General features: G+C 40.5%; 3 protein-coding genes across 4 annotated transcripts; 1 reads left to right on the forward strand and 2 right to left on the reverse strand.

The window, feature by feature from the left end:
- LOC107609362 lies at positions 1,527–3,354 on the forward strand. The gene has a single exon (XM_016311309.1). The coding sequence runs from the start codon at positions 1,753–1,755 to the stop codon at positions 3,112–3,114; it is 1,362 nt and encodes a 453-aa protein (XP_016166795.1). The 5' UTR covers positions 1,527–1,752; the 3' UTR covers positions 3,115–3,354.
- Positions 3,771–7,831, reverse strand: LOC107609784 (glycine-rich domain-containing protein 1). Of its 2 annotated transcripts, XM_016311813.2 has the most exons (9): positions 7,680–7,831; positions 7,366–7,565; positions 6,715–6,832; positions 6,289–6,546; positions 5,611–6,066; positions 5,003–5,535; positions 4,461–4,653; positions 4,197–4,349; positions 3,771–4,104 (listed from the first exon to the last, which is right to left on the reverse strand). In XM_016311813.2, exons 2-9 carry the CDS (start codon positions 7,521–7,523, stop codon positions 4,006–4,008), a joined length of 1,968 nt encoding a protein of 655 aa, XP_016167299.1. In that variant the 5' UTR covers positions 7,524–7,565; positions 7,680–7,831; the 3' UTR covers positions 3,771–4,005. The 2 variants fall into 2 exon arrangements, with proteins under 2 accessions (XP_016167299.1, XP_016167298.1); XM_016311812.2 differs by lacking the exon at positions 7,680–7,831 and having other exon boundaries at positions 7,366–7,673.
- On the reverse strand, positions 13,403–15,804 carry LOC107607112. Its single transcript, XM_016309095.1, has 4 exons — positions 15,144–15,804; positions 14,373–15,016; positions 13,893–14,021; positions 13,403–13,630 (listed from the first exon to the last, which is right to left on the reverse strand). Exons 1-4 carry the CDS (start codon positions 15,802–15,804, stop codon positions 13,403–13,405), a joined length of 1,662 nt encoding a protein of 553 aa, XP_016164581.1.

Below are 19,537 nucleotides of genomic sequence, written 5' to 3' on the forward strand. Positions count from 1 at the left end.
CCATCCTCATCCCCATCCCCATCCCCAACCTTCTCCTTCCCCATCCCCATCTCCATCCCCATCCCCTTCTCCTTCCCATTCCTCTTCTAATTAAACGGGTCATGCAACTAGCTTCATTCCAAAGCATCCAACTCGTTTGTCTCAGACCGAAAAATCCTTTCAAAATTCTTTATTATCAACGACCACCACTTGCAAACCAAAAAGAAATAGCAAATTTAATAACAATCTCTGAAATCAATAAAATCCCAAACACTACTCTTCCCACTCTCATCATCGCTCTCACACTGTCCGCCGCTCAACCTCTGCCGTGTAGCATCAATAACCACCCGTCTCTGACTCCTCCTCCTCTTCCATCTTCACCTTCTCATCTAGCGGCGACAACAACAACAACCAAAACATATATGTGAAAGGAAAAGGAGAAGGTTGGGGGAAGCAGAAGGAGAAGAAAAAGGGGAAGGTTGGGAAAGCATAAGAGGAAAGGGAAGGAAAAGGGGTTGGGGATGGCGAAGGAGAAGGAGAAGGGGAAGGGAAAGGGGTTGGGGATGGGGAAGGAGAAGGTTGGGGATGGGGATGGGGATGGAACAGATTGGGAATTGGGAAGGGGGTTGGTTCTACGCTAAGAGAAAGAAGCAGTGTTGTCAGAACCGGACCAACCCGACCGGTCAGACCGGAAAACTGGCGAACCGATGCCATAACCGGTCCGGGCGAGGCATCTAACCAAACAAGAAGTCGAACCGAAAAGATCCGTATTGAACCAGCCGGGTTTGATCAGAACCGGTGAACCGGCGGATTTTGTTTAACCCGGACCAGTTCAAAATTTTTTTGCTACACTTTTCTTTTTTCTTTTTTCTTTTTTTTTTGTTTGAATTGGGGGTCTACGCTACGCCCTTTTTTTTTTGTTCAAAACGACGTCGTTTTAAGGTTTTGATGAACGAAAAATGTCTCAGGGACTACTATGAGTCCTGGAGTGCAATTTCGGAGACGAATTTGAGAAATTATTAACTTCAGGGATTACTTTATGGCTCGAGTGTAAGTTTAGAGATTACTTTAAGGCTTAACTCGGACTAGAATGCATGCATGTTTGACGTGTAACTGGGGTGCACAAATCGAACGCTCCAATTTGTGTACCTGTCATACCTCTAATCGAGCTGTCCGATTTCTTGATCATAGCCATCACGTCCTCATAAAATTTTCTACACTCTTATAATCTAGTTATACTCTATGCTTATCCCAATATCAAAATTAAAAAATGGCTAAAATCTTTAACCACCGAAAAACAGATAAGTAATATCTTAATGATCAACGAAATAATTTTATTTCAAATTTAACATCGTAATAACTAAATAGTGGTAAGCTAGGTTCACAGTGTCTTCAATTTAAAAACAAATATATATATATATATTAATTATAGAGACAAAGTGATTGTTGTTCTAGAAAAATAATTAAGAAAAACTATAATAATAATAATAATAATAAAGAAGGATTAAATTAAATTAGGTGCTTGTCATGCGCAATTCTTCTCTTCCACGGATCTGACACTTGTTCAGCGCTCCCTACCGCACCCAACCATAAAAAGTTAAAAATCCAACCCACTTCTCTCAACACTGCCGTCACGCCGTTTTTCTTTTCATTTTCACCTCACTTCTCACAACACCAACCACGCTCCAGACTCCACTCTCCCATTCCTCAATTCCCTAATTTCGATGGCCTCCTCCAAACCCTAATTCCCCAAATTCCACCCGCAATTCCGCCATGGACAACAACACTACCGCCAACGGCACCAACAATTTCAACGTCGCCGAGTCTCGTGACTCATCGCCGCGCTCTCGGGACGCTGACAACAACGGCAACCACTACAACAACAGCAATAACTCCTTCATCGATGAACCGCCTCCGCCATCCTCCGCCGCTACAACCGCCAAGGTGAAATTCATGTGCAGCTACGGCGGAAGGATCCAGCCCCGCCCTCACGATAACCAGCTCACCTACATCGGCGGCGACACCAAGATCGTCGCTGTCGATCGCCACGTCAAATTCTCTGCCCTCGTCTCCAAGCTCTGCTCCATCGCTAACGCCGATGTCTGCTTCAAGTACCAGCTTCCCGGCGAGGACCTCGACGCCCTCATTTCCGTCACCAATGACGAAGACCTCGACCACATGATGGTCGAGTACGATCGCCTGTGCCGCTCCTCACCTAGACCCGCACGCCTGAGGCTCATCCTCTTTCCTCTCCCCAACACCACCACCAGCACCACCAGCACCACCACAACCACAATCGCAACCACCACCAACAATGCGCCTCTTCCTCCTCACCCTTCAGTTCTTACCAAACCCGAGCGTCAGTGGTTCGTGGACGCTCTCAACTCCGTTCGGATTCCAGAACCTTCTTCTTCCTCGTCTCCTACGCAACTGCCTCATCCATCTTTCGCGGCATTGAATCCGGATTTTCTGTTCGGATTAGATAATCATAAACCACATCACGCGGTTTCAATGGATCCCGCACCTTCCGCTCCAACCGTTCCGGATTTCTCTATTGGATCCTCGGAAAACGCGCCAGAAGCGGTTGGAGAAACTGAATTCGTTAGGCACGTGCAGGAGATGCAGAGGCTTCACCTCCGGAACAACAACACGACCAGTGACCAACCACCACAGCCTCAACGGAAAAGCACCGAAGAGAACGGCGTTGAGTATTACGCTCAGAAGAATCAAGAGAAACCGACTAATTCAGGACCGGTTCACGGAAATGGACCGGTTCCCGTTCCGGTTCATGGCTCTTTTTTGCACAACCCGGTTGGTCATGGTGGCGGTTACTCTTTGCCGGTTTCTGGAACCGGAGTTGAACCGGCTCCGGTTTATATCATTCAGACGCCTTCGGGAGTCTACCAGGCAATAACACCGGTGGCCGGACCGGTTGGTCCCGGTCCGGTTTATCTGATTCAGAAGACGCCGGCGTCGGTTTCACATGCACCGACGCCGGTGTCGCATGCACCGGCGCAGAATGGTGGTTACGGCGGTTCCGAGGTTGGTTCGGCTGCGGAGCGAGGCTACTCGCAGGTTGCATATGCGGTACGACCGCAGGCGGCAGCGGCTCCCAGCGGTGACGGGTGGAACTGAGAAGAACTGTGATTTGTTCGTATGCTGTGTTGTGTGATAGTTTGATACAAGTCGATATTTGGTTTCTTCGTTTCGTGGCGCAACGCTTTCGCTTAGTTTTGGTGTTTCAATTTTTTTTTTCTTGTTAAATTTGGGGTTATTGTCATGGATATTATTGTTTCTTGTGCATATTAAAAAAATGGATTTGGAGATTTGTTAAGAGTGTAACTGGTTTCTCAATAGTATATTCCTTTTCCATCAGTGATCCTGTCTCCATTATTCTTTCTGCAATATTCATTTTGTGATTCTGTGGTTCAGTGGCTTTTTTGTTTGTTTGATGCGTTAGTTTTCTGATGAGTAAAAGACTGATATTTTTCAATTTTTAGCATATAGCTTGCCATTGTGATGCAATTGATTGATGATTGGCAAACGAATTAATAAAACTAGTTTGGTTAATGGTTGATGTGACCGGGGAACTAAATTTTCCAATGGAGAGATTGAAGATTGTTTAGCTACCAAGGTTAACAAAACTGAAATTCTGAATCAATCACCCAACCGAAAGGCGTAACCAAACATCCCATGTGTTTACACGCGTTAAACAGCTATGGAATGTAATTGGAATTGGTTTGGCTACATTATTAGGAGGGTGAGAAGGTGAGAATTTATGATGTGAGGGGTTGAGTGCAAAAAGTTAAGCGTATATTCAAGTATAGAAATATATTTACATGAATTTTACATGAAAGAGATTATATAATAAGTGATGTCTAGTGATGTTTAAAATAGCATTAGTCATTTGCTTGCCAATTGAGTTGGTTACATGTATTATCAGGTATCAGCGGCTATTTCCGGACCAATGGCCTCACAACATATTTTCCTAGAATCCATATATCTTCAACTTTTCTCATTTCCTTTTTATTTATTCCCATTTTGTATGCCATCACTGAAATGGGGGAAGTTAGAGAGAGCAAATGCAGACAATATCGCAGGGAGTACTAGCCACTCTTCCTTGATCTGTTAAAAGCACTCAAAAATCAATAAAATATTACTAGAAGAATAATAAACCAAGATGTAACTGTAATAATTATTTTCAAGAAATAAAATACCTCTAAAAAACCATATGCTAAATTCATCAAAGCCACTGCCTTCCCATATGGATCCTTCGGTGAGAATTCTACTGCTGTAAGAAAGCAATTTCCTCTTTCATTTCCATAGTATCTAGTTTCAAACTCCAATTTTCTACCAGGAAAAATAATCACCTGGGAAAGATCACAAATCACAGGTGTTGAGAGTGAAGGTAACATTGAATCTTTATGAGAATGCTTCTCTATTGGAATTTGATTTAAGAATGACAAGGATAAGAAGATGACCTTCCGGGTGCCTGTGAGCTCAAATACATTTTCATCTTCATCACTGCTCTTCTTTCTCTGTAACGTCCAATCGGAGTTCATCATAGACCACGTTGTTCCCTTTAGTTCTGCCAGGAGATGAGTTTCATCCGATGCAGTTGTGCCAATCACTTCTAACTTGATGTTAGTGTTAGATTTCTCAGTTGTCAAGTTCCTATTTTACGCGAAAAAAAAAAAAAAGGCAAGATAACACAAATTTAGTATCTAATTACGCAGGTAACAGAAAAATCAAGCAAGAAAAGTCAGAAAATAAAAGCCATAGATGGCAATTAGATATAACAGCTATCTTAGTCTTCCTTCCTAAATTAACAGCAGTATCTAAATATAAGCATGTTAGAAGGATATAAGAAAAGTACATTCTCACACAAATCTAAGAAAAAAGCTTATAGAAACACCTACTTACTTACTGTCATGTGGTAAAATATGATCATCTCTTCACCATTGTTACTGCTAAAAGTTTGGATAATAATATTCTAAATTCTGCATGTTTGGTTTTTGCTTACTGGCTGTGGATGTTTATGATCTCGTTGCCAGCCTCATCCACAACATTTGTCCAATTTTTTGTTTGTTGAAACTTTCTCCAAGGCAGGAATGGAGCATAGCTTCGTATGGATGGACGGGTGGAAACCATTTGCAACTTGTATGGCGCCGGAACAGGAGGAGTCAAAGAGAGACCAACGCAAATACTAATAGGCTTCGACCATTTGACTGCAGACGTCAAATCTAACCACTTCTGAAGTGGTAGTTTACATGCTGCATTTTGCGAATCCTCGAGATTTATTGAAGTTTTTCCCAAAACTTTGGCCGGCCGCACCATTCGAAAGTTGACACATGGGCGGTAAATGAGCTCAAGGACCAACTCGCCTCTGCTTTCGCATTGGAAGACAGCAACTTGTTTCCCTTCCGGCTGTGACGAAATGCTTAATTGTTTCTTAGCATTGAAAAGTATATCTTCTTGTTTCTTCTTGAAGGATACAACTAGTTTACCCTTATGCCCAGATGGTAAGTCTCTCACATCAACAATCTCAAGCATCACCTAAATAAGAATCATCAAATGTTATAATGTTTTATGCCTTTAAAGACATTAGCAATAAAAATTATAGGAACCTACCTCCACAAGCATCTTCTGTGGAAGCTGAATCAGATTCTGGTTTTTATTGGATGGAGTCGAATCATTCTGCATAGCATCTACTTTGAACTTATCAAAGGTAAGAGGAGATGGGGGATTACCCCTGTGCATTGCTCCTGCTTTCCAGTATCTTGTTCCAAATGTCTCTTCCCATTGGTTGGTGGTTTCGAAAAATCCAACATCCAGCTTTTGACCCTTGCTTCTGTCCGAATCTGTGTCATCATGCTCCAACACTTTACCCATAATTGCCACCAGATCTTTGCAGTAAGATGCAGGGTGCAACTGGTGTGAATGCCAGATGAGATCAACGTCATATGTTGGGACGCAGAAACGACGCATAGACCTTTCTTTGTTCCTCTTGATCAAATACAGAAACCCCTTGTATCGCGCCACGGCTCCTTCAAGGAAAGTATCATCATTCCAATATGACCTAGAAACCTGTTATTACCTCAAAGTGTTCATCAAGGTTTTAACAAATTGATAATGAGATTGGGAATAACAACTTACTTAGGAATCTAAGCCTGACTCAGAAGGAATTGAGGAAAGGAAAAATAAAACACTAACTTTTTGAAACTTAAAAAGCATTGACATAGACAATTTTAATGATAAACTTTGTGGATGGATCTTTTAAAGACATGACATTCTAAATTTCTTGGTTACCTGATAGAAGAAAGTAGTTTGTCTTTTAACAGCCGAGATTAGATCATACTTTGTGGTACTTTCTGGGTCTCCCAACAAGTTTTCATCAAAGTCTTGAAGTGAGTCACTGTCCAGATGAAGTTCGTAAGGCTCACTTGGATACATTGTGTTCCAGATTTTTTCACTTTCCTCATTGCTGGTTCCTAGAATTGAAGAAACCACATTCAAATCATCAAGTATTATCCCATAAAGATCCATGCAGTCGCTCTTGTAACGCACCTGACAAATAAATAATCACACACAGATTAACAGCTAATTACAAGAAGACCAAATAGCACACGCATTGAAACATGATTTTATAGTAGTAGTCCACGTAAATAAACAAATAAACAAATAAATTCTATCGTTTCACATATTAGCATTGTGATTTTGGGTGCTGAAGCATACCGGATTAAGCCTATGACAATGCCAAATCCATTCACAATCAAGAGGCACTACCAAAGGGTCTTGTGTCATTGGTGTCTCTACATGTTTGGCTAGTAAAGGAAGCCAGCAATATTTATACCTGTAATGATAAACAGCTAGTATCTTATTTCATTTTAGGAGTAAACATTTTCTATTACAAGCCTATAAATAAACAATGAGGTCAAGCCTAGCGATCATCATAACATACTTTTGGAAATAATCAAATTAGATCCCTGAAGTTACAAATTATCAATCTCCTTTGTTTCTAATTCAAGTTTTGTTAACATGGTAACATGAAGTATTAAAAAGTGTCAGCATGACATTTCAATTATAAAGTGATATGATTATAACTTCAATATAATCAAATAAGTGTTTCAAATTGGTTAAATTGGTGTAAAAACTAAAATGAATACAATTAACCAATTTGAGATATCGATTTGATTATTCTAAAATTTTAGCCACGTTGTTTTACTATTGGGATGTTACGTTAACACTATAAGGTTCCATTAACTACAATTGAATTGGAAACAAAGGAGATTCACCATTTGTAAATTTAACGATTAATTTGTTCATTTTCAAAAGTCAGAACTGTTTTGATCTCAGTAAACAATATAATCAAAGAAGAATACGTACCTGAAAGTAGCTCGCTCTAAAACTGAGCCACCATAGAGGCAACGATTCCTATCAACTTCTGCCAGAAAAAGAAGCTGTTGTTTTGCTTTGACCAAAAGGTCTTCACTTATTATAATTTTCTGGGCTTCAGCCCACTCTAATTCTTGCTGTTTCTCCATTATTGTTGTCTCAATTCTTTAGAGATAACCTCCTTCACAACTCTGAAAGACAAAGAAACCAAGGTTCATTATTCTTTAGAAATAACCTCCTTCGCAACTCGAATCCACAATTTTTAGATGAGTACGACGAGACTATAACAAGATTCATTATTTTACCTTTTTATTTATGTGGCAATGTGCACCACATTAGAAGAAATGATAATAGTGTTTTTAAGGTGAATCACTTGTTGTTGGTCAACAGTTTGAAAATTGAAACTTCCTTCGAAGCGCGTATATTAATGCGTTGCGTATTGGATGAGATTCAATTTGGATAACGAAACTTCCTGATTCTTATTTTCTAGCTCTCTCAAGAGTCAAGAACCAAGATACTAGCTACGGAATTCGGATTTTTCTAAAATTAAAAAGTACAAATAAAACACAACTTCGAACTTGAAATTTGATAGGTTACAATGGGCCCGTTGCTTCTTTGCTTGCCATAATCCAACAAAATAAAAACTTCTTCGTCTTCTATTCTTTTCTTCATTCTCGAAAAAAATTTGTATTAGTCTTCTTTCGTCTTTTTCAATTTTATAATATTTTTCTTTTTTCTTTTTCTAATTTTCTAAAATCTTTAGACCTTGTTGCTGAACTATAACAATCATTTTTGTCCTGTTCTTTTATTTAAAATTACATACATAATATCTCTGAATTTAAAGTTATCAACACAAATAATCTCTATTCCTGAACTAAATATTGTAATACTCTCACCACTTGGAAATTGTGACAGGTAAGTCACTCCTTTTTTTTTAAATTTCATTCTTTCAATTAATTGAAATTAACACTATTTTCTATTGCTGCTAATAATTGGTATAAGTGTATTTGGTCTTTGTTATTATTTGTTATTTGTAAAATCCATTTTGAAACATATTATCTGTAATAAGTTATGTTCTTGTATGGATACCTGGAGGGAGAGTTTGGTCTCTGGGAATCGACGCCGAGTTGTTATCTTCGATGCCGACCTTCGAGCTTTGTGGTAATCCGAACTTTACTCCAAGAGGATGTCCAATCGCGTAGAGCTTTGAGCAAGAAATAGGGGGGGAGTGTACTTGCAAAGACACTCCGAAGCTTATGTTAGTATTGAGAATTCAATGTCCCTAAAGGAGAAGATGTCATACCTCTTATAGGTGGAGTACTATTGGTCCGTTATGCTTTTCTTTTTTTTTTTATTGTCTGAATTGAAGAATAATAATAAGACTTAATAGGTGATGATGTCTGGTCTGACGTTATGATTCTGATATGTAGGCTGTTGAATTGGGTTTGTAACGTGTAACGCCGATATGAGTTTTATTTAGCCGAGTTATGAGTCATTATGCCGAGTTATGACCTGTAATTTGTAACGGTTGGATCATAGCCCCCAAGCTTAGCCTGAGAATGTATTAAATGAAGCAGGTTGAGCTTTAAATGGATCATAAGTCAGCTTACTGAGTGATCTTATAGATCGGCGACTGAATTGGCCTTGTAGCCCCCAGTTCAAGATGCTTCATTTGAAAAAAATTAAATACGTGTCAGTAAGAGAGAGAAAAAGTCTTGAATGTTAATTAATGAACATGTATGTTCCCTATGCGCATGATGGCTTTTGATCTGACTGATTTGATTGTTTGGTGGGATTGAGAAACGTTTTGTAGTGGGAAGTTAATTGGTTTTGGAATCCAAGAGGTTTTGTGTGTTTGTTCAGAGTGTGTGTGTTTATCAGTTGCATTTGGAGAAAAAATGAGCAAGAGAGGTACGCTACTTCTTTTTTCATCTCTGTAACCTCTTGTCTTCTTTTTCTGGATTTTATTCCTCTTTTTGTTTTTGTTCAAATGGGTTTTGAGAAAGAGAAAAAGGACAAAATTGATTGGTCATATGATTGGGTGAGTGAGGATGTGAGAAAATATGTATCTCTGTTTTCGGATGAAGGTGCTGTAGGGAAGATAGATAAGGGTAGTGTTGGGAGGGTTGGTTCTGGGGTTAACTTGGAGTTTCTTCCATGTGTTGATGGTGACCGTATATTTCACAGAGAAGATGGTTTTCCATACTTTTATATGTATAGCTGTGTATTGGAGGAACTGAGGGTGAAACTTCCATTTAATGAGTTTCAGTGTCATGTTTTGACGCAATTGAACTGTGCACCATCTCAATTGCATCCTAATAGGGGGGCTTTTCTTCGTGCTTTTGAGATTTTGATGGAGTTTCTAGAGAAGGTACCTACAGTGGAGTTATTTTTCTCTCTGTTTCAAGCGAAAGGTGTTTGAAAAGGGGTGTGGGTGAATTTGAACAGTTCACCAAGGTTTGCTGTATTCAAACTTTACAAATCCTCTTTTAAGAATTTCAAGGAGATGTATTTGAAATTAAGAAGTGTTGAGGGTGACTTTCCGTTTTATATGGACGAGCATTTTGGGGAGAGATTTCCGATTTGGTGGTGTTCGGAGCCTCAGAATATTTTGGGGCCAGAGGTTATAAGTGCAAGGGATGAATGTATCATTGAGTATTTAGTTGAGGCTATTGATCGGAGGGAGTTAATTTCGGTGTTTGACTTGCTCCAATGGGATGAAAATAGGGAAGCAGTGATAGAGTATCTAGGTAAGTTGTGTGATTTGTTGTAGGTTGAGTGGGATTCTATAGTTGTTCTAACTTTTTTGTTTTGTTTTTTGGTAGGTGAAAAATATCCTGGTGTATCTGCTGCGAGTTTGAGAGCTCGGGTGAAGAATAAAGGTCTTGACAAAGAGGGATCTTCATCAAAAGCGGGGAAGGTCGGCACTGGAGAGGTTGATCAGCCAAAGCCGAAGCGAACAAAGGTAATTTTGAAAAGGAAAAAATCAGACGTAGTGGATTTGTCCGAAGATTATGAAGAGGAGGTGGAGGTTCCAGCTGAGGAATTGCAGAAGTTCTATGATAACCAGAAGAAATTGCATGAGGTTGTTGAGCAGAGTGAGGGGTCTTCTCTTTGGGGGAAAGATTACCCCTTCATGATTACCGCCGATGAAGTTTGCCAAACTCCTGCTGATGTTATTTTGGCTAAAGAGGTGGAAGATGTGGCAATTGATCAGTACATGCAGGTAATGTTTTATTCTTTGTTTGTTTTGGTTGATAATCTTGTGGATGTTCTTGTTTAATTCTGCATTTGTTTGTGGAAGGTTGTGGATCTGAGGCTTGCCAGTTTAGGGCATAGCCGAGAAAAGAAACATCACCAAGTAGCCGAGCAAAAGCCCGATTTGAGATTGGAGGAACAATTGAGGTTGAAGGCTGCCAGGGTTACAGAACTGGAGAGTAAATTAGTTGGGGTTGAAAAAGATTTAAAATTGATGAAGGTGAATTATGCAAAAGAGGTGGAAGATGTTAAAAAGAAAGAGGCGGATCTGTCTAGTATGAGTACTCGGGTAGTGGAGTTGACTGCTGAATTGAAAAGCTTAGAAAAGAGTAAGGAGACAGCGATCCTGGACTCTTTTATTGAGGGGTTTGAACAAGCTTCTCAGCAAGCCAGGTTCTTAGCTCCTAATGTTGATCTTGATCAGATGGACCCTGGTAAGATTGTTCGTGATGGGGTTACAGTTGAAGATGATGGTGCTGAAGAGGAGGAGGATGAAAATAGTTAATCAGTGTTTATGTTTTGTACGGTTAAACATGTATTTTGGTGGGTTATTTTGCTCCAGTAGTGAGCTTTTGACTGTTAAATTTTTGTACTATTTATGAAACAGTTTATTTTGTTTTTGGCTATGTTGACTTTGCAGAAAACATATATATTGATAGGTGAATTTTGCCTATTTTGTGGGTTGGGGCTAATTTGTTTTTAGGTAAGATTGTGTTAATGGTTTAATGCCATAAGTTTGACGGAGAAGTATCATGGAAAGGCCGAGTAGGCCGAGTTTATTGAGTTGCCGATTAATAGGCATTTTGTGTAACTGAATTCTGCTTAATGGTTGGTAGTAATTTTTGATAAAGTTTGAATAGTTGGTTTCTGAGTATTTGTTCGGCAGTTTGTTATTAATTCTAGGCAGTCTGATTGGAGATATTCTAAATGATTTGGCTTTCGATTAAGATCGGATATTTGTATGATTAATAAAGTCTGAATGAATGCGTTCCGATTAAGATTGGAAAATTGGGGTGATTGACAAAGTTTGAAATATCGGCTTCCAATTTAGATTGGAGTTTTGTGTGAATGATCGGATTCCGATGTAGATCGGGTATTTGTTTAATTTTTTAATGATTGGCTTCCAATTTAGATCGGAAGTTTGTTTGAATGATTGGATTCCGATGGAGATCGGTAATCGGATTGACTTATTGCATCTAGTGATCGGATTCCGTTTGAAGGTCGGCAGTCAGATTGACTGATTGTATCCTAGTGATAGGATTCCGTTTTAAGGTCGGCAGTCAGATTGACTGATTGCTTTCGAGTAATCGGATTCTGTTAAAGGTCGGATATCGTATTGACTGATAGGTTCCGAATGACCTATTTTAGCATTTGATCAGTGTTGATAGTATCCGAATGGTCGGATTGATAGTATAGGTCGGCATGATATGTTTATAGATTGAAGCGGAACTATGAAATGGAAAAATAATGATTTGATAAAGTAGGGAATCTATTTATTAAAGAAACCTTGATGTCAAAGGCCCAGGTAGGATAGCCTCGTTAAAACCTCTCCAAGCAAAACCCTTGTGGGAAAAATCTTGGCAGTAGGAAAAAGAGTACTTGCCTGTCCCTGGTATTAGATGTAATATAACTTTAAAGAAGATACATTCCAAGTGTTAGGGAGATCTTTACCCTCTAAGGTTTGTAGTCGATAGGCTCCATTGCCGATTACTTCTGTGACTCTGTAAGGGCCCTCCCAATTAGCTGCTAGTTTGCCATGTGCTGGTGGTTTCCTAGCTTCTTCTGTTTTTCTGAGCACAAGGTCGTGGACTTGGAAAGACCTTGGTTGAAGTCTTTGGTTATATCTTCGGGCAATGTGCTGTTGCATGGCTAAATGTTTGATTGCTGTGGACGATCTGAGTTCTTCAATGAGATCAAGCTTGGATTGCCGAGCTATGTCTTGTGTAGTTTGGTCGGCCAATTCAGTGCGTAGTGAGGATTGGGAGATCTCCACTGGTATCATTGCGTCTGAACCGTAGACTAAACGGAAGGGTGTCTCCTTTGTAGTTGAGTGAATTGTTGTATTGTATCCCCATATGATCTCTGGGATAAGCTCGGCCCAGAGGCCTTTTGCATCATCCAGTTTCTTTCTTAGAGCATGTAATATTACTTTATTTGCGGCTTAAGCTAACCCATTTGTTTGTGGGTGCTCTACTGATGAGAAGTGTTGTTTGATTTTCAAGTTCTGCAAGAAAGATGCGAGTTTTTGATCGGCAAACTGGCGACCATTATCTGTGATAATGTGCCGAGGAATGCCAAATCGACAAATATAATATTTCCAAACAAAGGAAAGCATTTGTTGTGATGTAATCTTGGCTAGAGGTTGTGCCTCTATCCATTTGGAAAAATAATCAATTGCTACCACAAGGAATTTTACCTGACCTGCTGCTGTGGGGAAAGGTCTGAGGATATCTATGCCCCATTGGTTGAACGGCCAACTAACCTCGGAACAGTGTAGGAGTTCAGCCGGGAGATGTGTAATCGGACTATGTTTTTGGTAGTTGTTACAGCTTTTAACTTTTGCTTGACAATCCTGTCGTATTGTCGGCCAATATAATCTAGCTCTGAGGATTTTTGAATACATACTTCGGGCTCCGAGGTGTGTACTATAGATCCCTTCATGTGCCTCAGCAAGTGCAAGCTCGGCTTCTGTTCTGCAAAGACATTTGAGTAATGGACGAGAGAATCCCCGTCTATATAGGCAATTATTATAAATTGTAAAAAAGGAGGCTTATCGGTGGAAGTGTCGAGCATTTTCGACGTTGCCTGGCAAGATCCCTGTCTGGAGATACTGTATGTATGGGGATCTCCAATCTGCTTCTTGTGTTACACTTAAGACTTGTGTTAGTTCAATGCTTGGCTTGAGTAGTGTTGACTGATAAAGTGATGACCCATTTGGTTGAGTGCTGGCGAGTTTAGACAGAATGTCAGCTCGGCCATTACTCTCCCTTGGTATGTGCTGTATTTCATATTTAGAAAATTTTGAAAGTAAATTTTGTACGACATCCAGGTATTTAGAAAGCAAAGGGTCCTTTACTTGATATAAGTTGTTTACCTGTTGGACGATAAGCAATATTCCTTAAGTTCGGTGATGTTTAGGTCGGCAGCGAGTCTAAGGCCAGCAATTAGTGCTTCATACTCACTTTGATTGTTGCTTGCTTTAAATGAAAAGTTGAGGGAATGTTCGATGACGTTGCCGTGGCTATCGTCAAGTATGATACCTGCTCCACACCCTTGTGGGTTGGAGGATCCGTCGATGTATGAAGACCATTCGATGTAGTCTTCAGTTGTACTCGGTACTGAGAATTCGGCAATAAAGTCGGCCAAAAATCGGTTGCAATTGTGTTGTCCTGCAAAGGGAACTTAACACAAAGATGAATTGTAGATACTATAGCGCCGAACCTATTTAAGAAAGGTCAGCCAAGTATTAAATTATAGGGACTAAAGCAATCAACAACTAAGTATTGAATGTCTGAAGTTTTTGACGAGGGAAACTTATCGAGTGTGGTTTGTAACCACACAGAGCCCATAACCGGGACTCGCTCACATGAGAATCCTACCAACTCACCACTGGAAGGTTGGATGACGTTATTGCTCAGTTTCATTTTCTGGAAAGTTGAGTAAAAGAGAACATCGGCGCTACTGCCTGGGTCGAGCAACACCTTTTTAACTAGGAGATCTCCGAGCTATAAGGAGATTACGACGGGATCATCCAGATTTGCTACACTGGTGTCATGATCGGCTGTCTGGAATGTTATCTGTGGAGATCGCGGCAGCGGCTGCTGTTGACTTTGATCGGCGTTGATGGAAAGTATAGCTCGGTAAGATCTCTTTCTTGCCGAGCTTGTGGCTCCTCCACCTGCAAAACCTCCAGAAATACAGTTAATTGTACGTGTTGGTAGTTCGGGATGGCTATTGTTCGGTCGGTCTCTATCTCGGCCATGTTGTGTAACCAAGCTTTGGTCTCCTGAAGGAGGTGCTCGCCGCTGCGTGTGACTGCTGATGTATTTGTCTAGGTGACCCTGCCGAGCTAGTCGCTCCAGTAGGTCTTTGGCAATGATGCAGTCGTCGGTATTGTGTCCGTGCTTCTGGTGGAAGGAGCAGTATTTTGATCGGTCGGTGCCTTTTGAATCTGGGTAACTGCTAGCTTTTCTTGGTGGCTTGATTAATTTCGAATTCAAGATCTCCTTGATGATATCATCGCGCTTGGTGTTGAATTTGGTGTAGGTCTCATATCGTGGAATTGGTTTGAAATTCTTCTTGCTGTCCCATGTTTTGTCGTCGTCTCTATAGTGAGGCTTTTCTACTTTCCGAGCTTGTCGGAGTTCTTCGATGTCGATCTGTCCTTTAGTTTTTCACTGAACTCGGCCATAGTTTTTGGTTTGGCCACAGCAATAGTTTCCTGGAATTTTCCTGGTCATAACCCGCTTTTTATGGCGTGTAGTTCCACCTCGGGATGGAGGTCGGTATACTTATGGCTATCTTTGTGAAGCGCGTCATGTAGTCCTTGAGGCTTTCGTGCTGGCCTTGCTTGACTGTGTTCAGGTAATCGGAGTCATGTAGGTAGATGGCTGATCCAGCGAAGTGCTCCTCAAAGGGCTTTGATATGTCTCGAAATCGAGAAATAGAACCTGCAGGCAAAGAACAAAACCAATCAAGTGCGGGACCGTCTAAGTAAGATGGAAAACAACGATATAAAACTTTATCAGATGCACCGTTTACTATTATTATGGAGGTGAATTTCTTGATGTATTTCTTCGGATCACCTAACCCATCATAGGGAGTTAGGGTGGTCGACAGAGTAAACCTTCGGGGTAGCACGAAGTTCATCACCTCCTCCGTGAATGGTCCGGGGGAGCTTTCCTGATCGTCATTCTCTATGTCTTTCTGAGCTTCCTCATTATGTTCGGGTTGCTCCTCTTCCTGTCGAGCAGTGTCTGAGACATGTGTTGGTCCTAATTGCTGCTCAGCTTCTTCTGTCCGTTCTTGTCGGTCATTGTTATTTTCGGTTCGAGTGTTATTCAAATTGGCGATTTGATTTGCCATTCTTTGGTTCTCCTCGGCCATGGCTTGCCGCAACTCGGTCACCATCCGGAGTAGTTCGGACGGTGTGGGTGGAGGTTGTTCAGCCATGACTTCAAACGGGAACCTCGAGGCCGATGATATATGGAGAGGTTTATATTTTCGGCCCCACGGTGGGTGCCAATTGTTCTTGTATGGATACCTGGAGGGAGAGCTCGGTCTCTGGGAATCGACGCCGAGTTGTTATCTTCGGTGCCGACTGACAAACCCCAATTTGACGGTTTATCTTGTATTGAATTTAGGGGATTTTATCACCTTTTACCCACATTTATTCAATGAAATAGCATGGTTTTGTATATTCTCCTTTAATTGTGCTTGAATGTGAAAACATGCTTTTTAGGACTCAAAATAGCTAAATTTAATTCACCTTGATTCTATTAGATGCCTTGATATGTTTGTTAAGTGATTTAAGGTTTAGGAGGCAAAGATTGGATCAAGGGAATGAAGAAAGAAAGCATGAAAAGTTGGAGAACTCATGAAGAAATGGAAGAACCGGAAAGCTGTCAAGCCGACCTCTTCGCACTTAATCAGCCATAACTTGAGCTACAGAGGTCCAAATGATGCGGTTCTAGTTGGGTTGGAAAGCTAACATCCGGGGCTTCAAAAAGATATAAGATTTGCCATAGTTGCTACACGTATGGTGGCGCGCAAGCGCAAAGTACGCGCACGCGCCGTTGCTGCCACCTAGCTCACTTAAAGCAAAACGTGGCCAACGAATTCTAAAGCCTTGTGGGCCCAATCCAACTCATTTCTGATGCTATTTAACCCAAGGAGTGAAGAGGGAAACATGTGTTAGTTACCAATTTGTGAGACGACCCGGAGTCTAAATACTCCGGTTATTTCTTATTTGGGGTTTGTTCTTTGTGACAAAACCAATATTTTTGATTGAGAGAGGATTATTGTTGGTTTAGAAGCTATACTTTACAACGAGATTTCAATTGTGAATTCTAAACCGTCAAAAATCCATTTATCAAAATGGCGCCGTTGCCGGGGATTGCAATGGTGTTATGTTATTGGTTATTGTACATATGTGAATAGTGTGAATATCTTGCTTTTTGTTTTATTTTCTAGTTGTAGAATTTTATTTCTCTTATTTTCCATTATCTTTTGATTTTTGTTTTCTCTTTCCATTATGAATTCTCATTTTGGCTATGAGTGTGATTACAACTATGTTGTAGGTGATGATGACTATAATGGAGATGTGTATCAAGGATGGGACAATCAAAGGTGGGAAGAGCCATATGCTTATGATCAATCATCATGGCAACAACCCCCACCAATGCACTATGAAGAAGAGCCATTCTATGATGCATATCAATCCAATGGCTATGGTGAATCTCCTTGTGACTTTCAAGAACCACCACCATATGCCTATGAGTCATATCCTCAACATGAACCTCAACCACACTCACAAGCCTATTTTCAACAAACACCTCCATATGACCATGATCCTTACCTACCATACCAACCTCCTTTTGAACCATATGAGCCATACATGGAACCACAATTCCAAGATTACTACTCCCAAGAACCACTTCAATACACACCACCACCTCACCAAGAAGAACCACCTTCCTATAATGAACTCTTTCTCCAAGACAATGAACCTTCTTATCCACTCCAACCTCTAATGGATGGAACCCTTAGTGTTCTTCTTCAAGGACATGAGGAGATGACAAGGGATATGCAACAATTCATGACCGCCTTGGATGCGGTGGTAAACCGGTTAGCATCCCAACTTTTGGACACTCAAGGAACTCCCATGGCTCAAGAAGAGCATAGCATGAAGGAGAGATTGAAAACTCCGGTGGAAAAGGAGGAATGCCACTTTGTATTAGAACAATTGGAGGAGCCTATGATCATTAAAGAAGAGGAAGAAGTGGTTGAAGACCTAGGAGATGCGGAACTTCCATGGGAAGCCTATTGGAGATTCAAGCATTGGTGGATGTTCAAGGATAGCTTCAAGCACAAGCCACCTTGAGAGGAGCTCCCCATAAGTCCAACTTAAGGACAATAAACAAAAGTGCTAGGTGGGAGAAAACCCACCATGGTAAAATCCTTTCATTTTCTCTTTTGTATATATTGGTAGAATTAGTTTAATTTCATATTTTGTTTAGTTAGTTAAGTATGTTTGGTAGTTTAAGAATGTTAAATAAGGTTTTATGGTGTTTTGGTAGCTGTTTGGAGGTTTGGAATGCTTGGATTGGTGCAAAAACATAGAAAAATTTTTTGAAAAATAGAGCACCATCCACGCGTACGCGTACATGGCGCGTACGCGCACTTCCAGCATTTTTCGACCATCCACGCGCGCGCGCCATGCGTGCGTACGCGCGGATTGAGAAGTTCCAGCCTCCATACATTTTCCAGAGAGTTGTGCCTGCGCCGCGCCAACGTTGTGCCTTTGGCACAAACCTATTTGCGCGCTCGCGCACATGACGCGTACGCGCCACTCTCGAAATAAGCCATCCGCGCGCGCGCGGCATGCGTGCGTACGCGCGGATTTCCTTCCTTCACCACATTTCTTTTCTTCTCCTCTTTCTATTTCTTTCCTTCTCCTCTCTCCTACCCCTCATCCAACACCTCCAAACACCATGGATAACCATTTATTTTAGTTAGTTAATTAGTTAGTTGGTTAGTTGATTAGCTAGTTTCGGTTTAGTTTTCATTTTATTTTCTCTCTTTTCATCATAAGTGTTGGATTATTGACTTTGTTTACCATACATTGCTGCCCCTTGTTGCCTAAATGCTATTTTAGCATGAGTACTTTTAGATAATCTTTGTTGGATCCTATGATTGAGGTTATATTTTGTTACTTGGTTTTGAGTTCTTCATGCTTACTGAGCTAAGAACACAAGCTTGTGAGACTTGAGCCTAATGATGTGGTTACATCTTATAACCACTTATTTTTCCTTCTTGTGTGTATTATTCTCTTTCTATGATTGTAATCTTTGATTTGTTTGATTCTTTATGTCCATTATTTTGCGTATTCATGCATTTATGTGATTGAGGCCATCATTTCATTTAGCTCACTTACCCAAATAGCCTACCTTTTATCTTCCATTGTTAGCCAAATTTGAGCCTACGATTAACCCACTTGTTCTTAATTTAGCACATTACAAGCCTTAAAGCGAAAAACAATAAATGTCCTTATTTGGATCTTTGATTAGCTTAGGCTAGAGTGTGTGTATCATTCAAGTGTGGGGACCTTGGGACATTGGGCGAATAAAAGGGTCGTTTTGTATTATTATTGTAAATATCGGGAATTGGGTACATGCTCATGTACTGATTAAATGTATAGACCTTATGCATTGGTACTCTTGTATATAGTTTGAAAGAAAGAAAAAAAAATGAGAAAATCAAAAAAAAAAAAATATGAAAAGTATAGAAAAAAAATGGAAAAAGAAAGAAAACGAAAAAGAAAGAAATAAAAAGGGAATCGGCCATAACTTGAGCTACAGAGGTCCAAATGATGCAGTTCCAGTTGGGTTGGAAAGCTAACATCCGGGGCTTCGAAAAGATATAAGATTTGCCATAGTTGCTACACGTATGGTGGCGCGCACGCGCAAAGTACGCGCACGCGCCGTTGCTGCCACCTAGCTCACTTAAAGCAAAACGTGGCCAACGAATTCTAAAGCCTTGTCGGCCCAATCCAACTCATTTCTGATGCTATTTAACCCAAGGAGTGAAGAGGGAAACATGTGTTAGTTACCAATAGTTTAGTTTAGCTTTGTAGTTAGTTTCTAGAGAGAGAAGCTCTCACTTCTCTCTAGAATTAGAATTAGGT

The sequence above is a fragment of the Arachis ipaensis genome, chromosome B07, assembly GCF_000816755.2.
Source record: "Arachis ipaensis cultivar K30076 chromosome B07, Araip1.1, whole genome shotgun sequence".
Lineage (NCBI taxonomy): Eukaryota > Viridiplantae > Streptophyta > Magnoliopsida > Fabales > Fabaceae > Arachis > Arachis ipaensis.